Genomic DNA, 10,411 nt, shown 5'->3' with positions numbered 1-10,411 from the left:
TCATTTTAAACTTGATTAGGGTGGTGGCTACATGACTGTATGTGTCTGTCAATACTCATAGAATTGTACACCAAAAAGTGAATTTTCCTGTAGGTATTCAATGGAAAAACACTGGCAGCATATCTTCTTAACTGTGTTAAAATAAATTTTAATAAGCAAGCTGAATGTAAGAAAGGAACTTGAGTGCCAAATATCAATGTGAAGTGACATAAAACAAACACACTACGAACATGCAAAAATCTGGGTTTACAATGGAAATGTGACAGCTTCTGAAATTAAATAGCACTCAATCATTATTTTCTTTGAGGGTAAGATTTGTACACTGCTGGGCTTATAATTTTCTCTTTTTGTGCTGTTCATGTGTAAATATTGCCAATTTCATTTGACACAAAAAAGGAAAACAATTTAATTTTGATTCTAAGTTAATGAACGACAGATACTATCCTCCAGATGAGGTACTGTATTATGAGCTTCCAGGCAGTGATCTGAGGGGAAAAAAACCCAAGCCATTTCCAATGTATTTGTAACAAGGAAACAAATTTATTGATTTTAAAAGACAAGACACCATTTTGTTTTGAAAAACACAAGAAAGCTAGCCTGAGTTCAAGTCTGAAATATTCAGAAAAATCCTACTAATATCTTTAGTATGTTCCAGTCATTTGTTTAAACAACACACTAAAAGTTAATATATATTTTTATAATTATAAAAGTTCCCCAGTTATTGTACAGTACACAATACAAATCGCCCACAAACTATTATTTAGCTCCTGCCAATTTTGAGAGGACATGATATACTAAAAGATTTTGCATTTCTCACAAAAATCACATCAGGAAATACGTATTTACAAAATCAAATACATTATACAAAAAACCATCACATGTTATTCGGTAAAGATGTTTTTAAATAATTAAAAAGTTTATTCAACTGTAGTCCAAAAACTGGAAAAGAACATTACATTATCTCACACATACAATCTCTACAAAAGTTGCTTACCTCATTTACATAATATATTCAGTCGATTGTAAAATAAATGTTCAAATATCTCCTAGTGTTACTATGTTTCTGTGCTTGTGGGACTGAATAATGTAATCTGCCACTTACTAAGTGAAATTTAAATGATGGCACTTAAAAAAAAAATACAGTATCTTAAAAAAACACAATGAAAGAAGTTTTACCTAGAAGGTACGAAAGCCCTGAGTGATAGTGAAGTTACTGATTGGTAAGCACTACAATTAACCTAATTAAAAGTTTACCACCTCAGGCACAAATTTCCAAGTTTTCTCAAGGCACTCACTTAAAGTTTCTGTAACCAATGCATTGGTCACCACCATAGGTCCAAATTGATGATGGAAATGAGTAGAGAAAAAAATTTGCTTTGGTACAAAAGATGCTTTTTAAACGAATAAAATTCAATAGCTTCTTTATTGGGTCATTTAAAATTGTTGTTTAGCAGGTTAAAACAAGGCGATCGTTTCTTCAAAAATACTAATTTACTGAAGGAAAAATTTACTTGGTTATCAACAGTCAATGGGAGTTTTTACATTTTCTTTCCTCCCCAGAATCAAAATTCTTCTAAAAAATATTTGTTGTCCTCATTATTGAGCTACATAAACAATTCTTACCAAAGATTTTCATTACTCAGGGCTTCCAATCCCAACATCATAATTTATTTAAAAAAAAAAACAAAGGAAAGAGGGGAGAAAAAGAATCAAACCAGAATCAAATAAGAGACAAAACACATTTCTCTTTTTTAAAAAACATATTATCAATTATTTCAAAGGAAAGGAAAAAAAAATCCTAGGCAGTCACTTTGTAAGTGGCTTTTACTATTTAAGTAAAATTGGTAAACTAAACTCAGGTCTACTGGCACATAAAATCACTAGCAGCAATGATCAAGGCATGCAAACTGAGAAGCATTTACAGTAAATCATCATGAAGAATTCAAAAGAAGAGAGTTAAATTAAAACCCTTTGAGTATTGCATGTTAACACATGAGTAATTTGCATGGTTTGACTTCCTAAACTGCCTAAAAAGCAACGTTTACGGCATACTTGCACTATGCTATGGATGTCCTTTCACCAGACATCAGAATAGGTTACACTCTTATTTGCGCCCAGCTAGGGCAGCGCAAGCACATCTGCAGACAACACTGCTTTCATGTTCGATCACGCAGGGAACAGAGGGAATCAAGCGCACGAAGAGATTCCCTTGAACAAAATCAGCAATGGTGTAAGCAGACTGACATTTAGAGATATCAGAAGCAGTAGTCATAGCATCTCCTCACAGATGAGCTTAAAATCAAGTGCTTTGCTCTCCATTCTATCTATATATAATTTTTTGACAAAGTATTAAAGTTTTGGAGCATAGATAAAATTATGCCCTGTGTGAAATTCCCAAACAATATTTTATGAGCGATCTAACTCCAAATAGCCTAACTGCCCCCAAAGACTTCAGATTCTCTTAATCCACTTGAACTCATTTCTTCCTAAGGCTTCACTTACACTTGTACTTTCTAAGCTAAATAAATGAGATCTTCCGTTTCGTTTTGGGGAAAAAAAGGAAAAAAAAAAGAAACTTAATCCTTTCTTTATACCTTTTAAAGGCAATCTAGGTACCTTCAATGTGCAGAAATCAGTTATGACATAGGTCTATCCAGGCCCATGTATTTGTCCTCCTTTTCTAGAGACTATGGTTGATGCTAGAAAAGTTGTTTTTTTTTTTTTCTGTAAACAGTACACTTACTTAGATGGCAGTGAATATTTGGGAATAAATATATCAAGCCCTCTTGAAGAAAAATTAAGAGTTGTATATAAAACGCAAGTGTTCGGCGTGGAAACACTTTCTCTTCCTACCCCCCCTTTAAAAAAACAGCATAATTAGACATTTGGATATAGAGTATACTTTACCGGTCTAAGTCTAAATAAATGATCTGAAAGGCTTTTGTCCCCCATTGTATATCTTACAATGCTCAAAGGGTTAATACAAGGCATTACATCAAAGGGGTTTTCTAATACTAGAACTAAGCACTGAATTAATGCTTCTATTCCAGTTTTTAAAAATCACCAAACTTGCAGAAATACTAGGATTCCATTAATTGATTTGTTCTAACCATATACATGGAGGTTGTTCTAATCTAGCAACAAGCCCAATTTTCAATAGCACTGCATGCCAATCCTCCTCCCCCATGATCTGTTGTGATTCACACAGATCACAAAAGTTCTCATCTCAATTTTTGGATGGTTGTTATTTTCTCACCAAGAATGTGTGTGTCCGGGGGATATAATAAAGGTCAATTTATTGTATATAACCACTGCCTCAAATTGTACACAAAGGTGACTTGCCAAGTTTTTACTTTCCACTTGTGTCCACACAGGGAGGACCAACATCACAGTGACACATTTTTTTTCCTTTTACACTAATGTTTCAAGCACAGCATTACTTTAGACATTTCAAATATATCATCTGAACAATTTTTAAAAATTTGAAAATGCATTTAGCACTTTTAGACAGTGCATTCATATAAAAAGATTCATGATTACGGCACTAAAACCGTATTCATTCCTGAATGACTTTTACAGCATTCTACAAGAATGTATTCATTTTTACTTGTCTACTACAAATCAAAGGCAGTCAATGCTGCACACTACTAATTTTAGGTATGCAGTGTTAAAACCATTTTCTAAATTTTACTTTTGTTTTTAAAGTACACCATCTAAAGAGAGGTGCATAAACCGTGCTATACAGTACAAGAAAAATCACACAAAGGAGAGCAGATTTCTGAAAAGGCAGTAAGACTTATACAGTCAGTCCAAACAGTTTGGATGAAAATCCTGAATAAGTGACTAGCAACTTGATAGCCAAAGAAAAAATGGAAAATTGGGCCCTGTCTTCCAAGGAGATGGTTCATCCATTCCACCCTATTGTTCACTGGTTTCATGAATGCAAATCTTTTGAGTATGATTTTCAAACTATATGTCAAGATCAAACTATACCCATGATACTCAATCCTATCATATGAAAATATCTTTTCTGAAACTTAAAAACAGTCAACATACCTTCCTTACATTCTTCCTCACTGAAAGGGTAGCACTTGGTTTATGTAGGTATATTTCATGACTAGTTATTGGTTATAACTGCAAGAAATACAAAGAAGTCTTAAAATGTGTACTTGTGTCATTTGTGAATAAATCTGTTAAGAGTGTTAGTGTCTAATATTATTTAGAAAACCCACAGTTTCAATGAATGAAAAAAGGGAAAAATGGAAATAAATGCAATAAATGTGATTGCTCAATTTGCTCAAATGTGTAAATTGTTTTTATTTTCTCATATATTTTTCACAATTCAAATTCGAAATTGATGAAAATGTTTGTGTGTATGTGTGTGCATGTTTTACTGTGAACTACAAATAACTAGAAGTAGCATAAACCATAGGTCTTCTTTTTATGTTTTGATCCCAACTACTTACACTAGTCACAAAGAATATTCCTAAATATTCATAAAGGAGATCATAATATTGTTATTGAGTCAAGTTCAAACGTAATAATGTTTATTAGTTCTTAATCTGTCCTAATTTAGAACAAACCATGAACAATTGGAAGAAATGTTGAATCCTGGAGCATCCCCGATCCCTAAGCCTCATCAATCTAAATTTGCCCATTATTATCAGATTCCTGTAATGATACAAATATATCCAACATTAAACAATGATAATAAATACATTTAAAGTCATTCAATAAACAAAATGAAACCAGTAAATACATTTGGTCCAATACAGATATAGGATGGCGGGTAGAGACAGGAAACTGAAAAAATTCAGAAAGGAGAGCCAAAATGAAGAGTGTTTTTTCAGTTTTTGATTTTAATTTTACCTGTAAACACTTCCTATGCACAGTGAAGAAGATGCATGAACTCTTGCAGCTCACCATGTTTTGTTTGCCTTTTTTGTGTGCGTTTTGGTACAAATCCATTGTCTTTTTGGGAGGAAAAAGGGGGACAGTAATTTAAATGATATTTAGATGAAGGTGATGGTACTATGCTAGTGAAGACTTTCAAATATATGAGTGAGTTTTATAATAAAAAATTTGGATCAGTTTTTAAAATTACATCTAAAATATTTAAATTTTACTTAAGAAATGTTGTTGATGTTATTTGAGTAGTCTGAGGCAATCAAGCAACAACAGCTTAAATACAGTGTGTATTACCTGATAAGCCATTTGGTATTTCTAACTTTACAGACTGGCTCACCTCTTCTTTCCAACCCCCCACCCCCCTTACCCCAATACCAATGGAAAGATAAACATCTTGGGTTTAATATAGGCCTCATTTGATAATCTGTCAATCATTTTGTGCTTTCCTTTTTTTTTGGCTTTCTTATCTATTTATTTTTGCTGATTAGTTTTTTACAACTATTTAAATGAACAGATGTGCCTTTCTTGTGTTTTAAGCATTAAATAATTTGAGTGCTTAAAAGAACCTTGGCTTTTCATGCAAAATAAAATGGGGCTGGGTGTAACTCTCTAGGATCTCACCTTCTGACTTTATAGCAGACTCCTGCCCCATGGGCACTCATGTGTGCGTATGGACACACCAGCACCTAGACACACAGACAAACATTTAGACTGAAAAGATGCACTTCGATAAGTACCTGCTTACTTTGTTAACTTTCTAAAATTGTAACTAAATAAGAATGGTCTAAAACATATATGATTTTATGTAACAAGCTGGTATTAAAACTAGCCTGCTATTCCACACCCTTAAGCAATCTGATTTGTAATCAAGTAATATTCAGCTCTAAGAATAAAAAATAGATCCACGGTCACTCAAAGAGGGAAACTGATTTTTGTCTTTTTGTTTTGCTTTGTTTTCCCTAAATTTCCTTTGAAGAACATGTCACCTGTCCCTACTTCGGGAATCTGAAAATGACAGGCACACTTTGTCAAATGGATTGAAGAGTTAGTCACATGAACAAAATAAACCTTACTAAACCTTAGCTTCAGTTCTGTTTTAAGGCACCATGTAATAGCCGAGGTACGATGATCCCTGATGTACATTCTTCAATGGCAATGGTCCATCCAGCCACCTATCCAAATCCTACAGAATTGGGGATAAGTAACAGTGAGGTGTGCCAGTTACACTGCCTTCAGGTTCTGTTTACAATTTAAATCCACATACTTTAGAAACCAGGAAATAGTTTTGAAGGAAATAACGTTATGTAGGTTGCTACATTCCTTGCATTCTATAAATTCTCGTTTGTAATAGCAGCATATTGAACTACTATTAGGAAAAAGACCTGGAATAAAAGAAAGTCATCCAAATGGAATGGTTTCCTGTATGTCCAGCTCAGCATAAGTAGCATGTACACTTAAAAAAAAAGTCAAGTCATTTTTTTCTGCTTCAGTATCAAACTATAACAGCCCCCCACTTAACAGCAGAATGCATCTGTGCAGTGGTCCCAAATACACAATCAGTAGTCTTTAAACAGAGGAATTGGTATGCAAATAATAGTTAAAATTCAATGTTTAACGGAAGCTTGCATTGTTAACATGGTTTAATAATTATGTACACAAATTATGTACATATTAGCATAATCTCTTGCAATTCTGTCATTTACTCTGAACTGATAAATGTACAGCTCAATTTTTCCTCAGAGAAAAATAGATGACCTTCCAAACCCCCTAGCACTATCATAAAAATGCTCTGTATTCTCTCTCCATACTCAAAATGTTATCAAAATAGTGTCTTATGGTTCTGTCCAATGAAAAGCACCTTTCAAAAGCAAATTTGATGCATCTGCTGCCAAATGGGCATGCCTCCAGTGTAAATCAAAAAAAATTTCTTTTGATATTTCACAGAAGTGCATCTAATTAAAAAACTTACACATGAAATCATACACCAAGACTAACAATCAACAATAAAATATTTTAAGCTACAAAAAATGTAAATTACTTTTTAATTTTAAGAAAACAAAACATTGACATTAAGTGTTGTAAAAATCCTTCTTGACACCTGAAACTAAGGGAAAAAATTCATTATTAAGAGGCAAATAATTTGTTTACGTTAAGAAAAAAAAAAAAAAGATCTGGCAAAACACATACACCCATTCCATTTCACAACTCCAAAAAGTTAATGTTCAGCACAGATAGAATTTGACAATAGTTGACCTTCAGGCTTATTAAATTTTCAACTTAAGCCCAATATCAACAGGGTTAATGTAAGCTGGAAAAATACGCTTTTATATTCTTTAGACTGCAGTGTAGGTATTTCCTGTAGCGCTGCACTGTCTGATAGTCTGAGTACTTGTGACAATGTGCTCGCTGTGAATTGGATTCAGGAGGCTTGGTTGCACGCCAGTCTCGAGAACAGGCTGCATGCAGCCCACTGGAAACGCCTGGCTCAGCTCTGTTTTCTCTCTTTTGGCTTGAGGCTCTGAAGAGTCATCCAGTTCTTCATCCATTTCACTTTCTACTTCACTGCCTTCATCTGCACAAATAATACCAAGACTATTATCAAAGACAAATTAGAAAATAGCAATCAACACGTGCTTTAGAAACACTTTAATATAGGACATTAAGAAAGCAACATCTTAGCTCTTCTCAGGAAACAAAGCTTAGAGATTTTCTTTTCATCAGATTTTATTTCATATCAATGCTGTACTGATGCATCTATAATTCTTTCAAACATAGTGAGATTAATTTACTTTTGGCAATCTGTGATTGATACTTCGTTAACTTTTTTAAAAAAGGTCTTTGGAATTTCCCTAAGTGTCTATAGTAAATAATGGTATAATTTGTGTCATAATAGCCACTGGTATGTTATGCTGGCTTTTGGGGAATGTACTGAGCTGAAAACGCAAACACAAAAAAAGGTTTGTTTCCTCCAAAAATCTACACTAAATATAAATTTTATCTATGCTAGCACTGATGTAAGACCTATGTTGATTTTTAATATTACTATTCCATGTATAAACAGAGGCTGCTGTAAGACTTTCTGGCACTCATCAGTGTTATAGATGGTCACAGTATTAAATGAACCCTTAATTTTTCTTAAAAAAATTATTAAGGCTGAGGCAGTAGTATCAGATTAAAAATGTGCAATGGATTTCCATTCTTGGCAACCGATACTGTTAATAGCTGGTATTCATTTCTGGAAATTAAATGTATTATATAGTCACTGTTACCCCCAAATTGTAATACATTTTATATTAATTAAAGCATTATTATAATAGAATGCCATTTAATTTTTTCCAGTATGCACTGTTAAAATTCAAGAGTACATTAGAGAGAGAAAATGCACATATACAGCTTTACTATTGTGCAAGAGTCTCCTCAGAATACCTCTTCATGAGGGATAACTACAGTGGCTTGGATAAACAGAGTCAGGTCTCCATTCTCTACTGTTCCATGGCATGTCACATACAGTGAATGTGCAACAAGTATCTCTTTAGTCAGATTAAGTTGGATTCTTTGCAAGCAGTAAGATTTTAGCTTTACCACTTGGCAGACACCCACAGCAAAAATCTCTGCTAATGTAGCTGTATCTATAAACAAGGCCCCTTGACTTCTCTTATTTCATTATGATTGGGGCAAAGTTTGTTCTAGAAAAAAGCAGTGAGAGGTAAAAGGGCTTCCATACATGGCTGTACAGGGTACAGCCACCAGGAAGGAGCAAGGTCTGAGAAACGGCAATTTATGATTAAACAGGTGGAGATTAACATGAATTACCTAGAAATGTGTGTCATGCATTAGTGACCAATAAAACAAAGAAGTGCTCTTAGATGAGGCAAAAGACATCTTGGCCCACCTGCTTTATCAAGTTACATTTCTGCCTCTGGAAAATGAACTTAAGGATAATATTTGAGTGTGTCAAAACAAGTATATTCAAAGGGTTGAAGGGCTACAGGGGGAGGGATACCTTTTGCAGACATTTACTTCATCAAGAGGGTATACTTGAAACATGTTTGCATGGTATGTTTTGGTTTTTCATGTTTTCATACACAAAACAAAAATGTCTATAAGGATCTTAACACAGACTCTTCATGGTGGCAGTCTCTTATGGTTGTGATAATAAAGCTTCACTTTCTATAGTTTCTAATTCTCTGTATTATTTGAAATTTTTCTACGGAGCAAATATCCCTTTTATTATCAAGAACAAGAATTCTCATTTTGTGGGAGAAGCCCTGAAAACCTCCTAGGATTTCACATTCAATCTTTAGGCCCTGAGTATGCCCATCTGGCTCTATCTCCAGAGCCATCAAGAGGTCTGGGGGTAAATGGGACCAGCGTGGCCACATCCAGCAGGTGAGGACAAGTCACGCTGCTTCTCTGCTCCCTGTCCACAGACTTCCCTGTGCCTAAGAAATTAGTGTCAAAATAATAAAAAAGGGAGCACTGAAAAGACAAAGACTCATTTTCAGGCAGGGAAGGCAGTGGAGACAAAGTGAGGAAAGTCCTTCTGTCTATTTTGTTGTGGATGGAAAGGGTAGTGAGATAACGGACTGGACAAACTTAAGTGTTCCAGGTAGGTTTTGCTTAGGTCTATCTCTGGGTGACAGGTTTCCTTTGGAGAACCTACAAAGCAACTTATAAAAGCAAGCCCGTTCTCCAGGTCCTAAGGACAAAGGAATGTAATTCTGTAGACATTTTATGCTTCTATAAAAACTCGACACTTTCTAGGAAGCTACTTCAGGTTATGGAAATTTGGTGCATAAAAACTAAAATTAGGCGCTACAGGAGTTTACAGAAGACTGCGGTTCAGCACTGTGTGAAGAAGCCTGGCTGGAATTCAGTCTCTGACTGAGCAGTAAAACTCTACTGCCCTTCTGGACACCCTGGGATGAAATCCCTAAATTTGGGTTATGAGGCTTTGGTGTGAGTATATCATCAGTGTTGCTTTATGTGGGACATGCGTATCAATTACCACCTTTCTTGCTCTAAAATTACTAATTAATATCATCATTGACTTATTTTTCTAAGGGTTATTTGGTTAATCCTATAGAGTATATATTTGTAGCAACAATTTTTTTGGCTATAATTTTCTAATTTCCCTGCATTGCTAGTGTACTGAATACCTTAATATTGCACACTTTGGCGCCGAACCTCTTTACAGACTCTCCATGTACTTCCTTTCACCTCATTTTCCCCAGTGGCTCTGGCCTGGAAGGGCTAAGTGCATAGTTCTCCCCAGTTTTTGTGCATTTTGCACCTGTCGCCGATAGTCAATAACCATAACAATTTTTTAAAACCTCAAGAGACCTCCCACCCTCTGCCACCTTTTAAAAGAAAGAGCTGTTTCCTGCAGTGTTTAATAGAAAATTTACTTGTTTTTAAAAATTGCACTGGTATTTTTATCAGTATTGTTTTGCTTCTGCTCTGCTTATAAACGTGGGTAAGATTTGTGTGCTCTATCCCCATT

At 34.6% G+C, this 10,411-nt stretch overlaps 1 protein-coding gene across 24 annotated transcripts in view; it reads right to left on the bottom strand.

The window, feature by feature from the left end:
• Positions 1–518: 518 nt before the first annotated feature.
• The window catches only part of RFX3 (regulatory factor X3), a 322,024-nt gene continuing 312,131 nt past the window's right edge, over positions 519–10,411 (bottom strand). For 21 of the 24 annotated variants that reach the window (XM_063609885.1, XM_063609894.1, XM_063609899.1 and 18 more), the window contains one exon: positions 519–7,480. In XM_063609885.1, the coding sequence (XP_063465955.1) occupies positions 7,242–7,480 (239 nt within the window). In that variant the 3' untranslated portion in view covers positions 519–7,241. The remainder of the gene's footprint in view (positions 7,481–10,411) is intronic. The other 3 variants (XR_010113770.1, XR_010113771.1, XM_063609905.1) reach the window with 1 other exon arrangement.

The sequence above is a fragment of the Symphalangus syndactylus genome, chromosome 9 (genome assembly GCF_028878055.3).
Source record: "Symphalangus syndactylus isolate Jambi chromosome 9, NHGRI_mSymSyn1-v2.1_pri, whole genome shotgun sequence".
Lineage (NCBI taxonomy): Eukaryota > Metazoa > Chordata > Mammalia > Primates > Hylobatidae > Symphalangus > Symphalangus syndactylus.
Note: the sequence above shows the minus strand (reverse complement) of the source record. Positions and strands in the feature narration are given on the sequence as shown.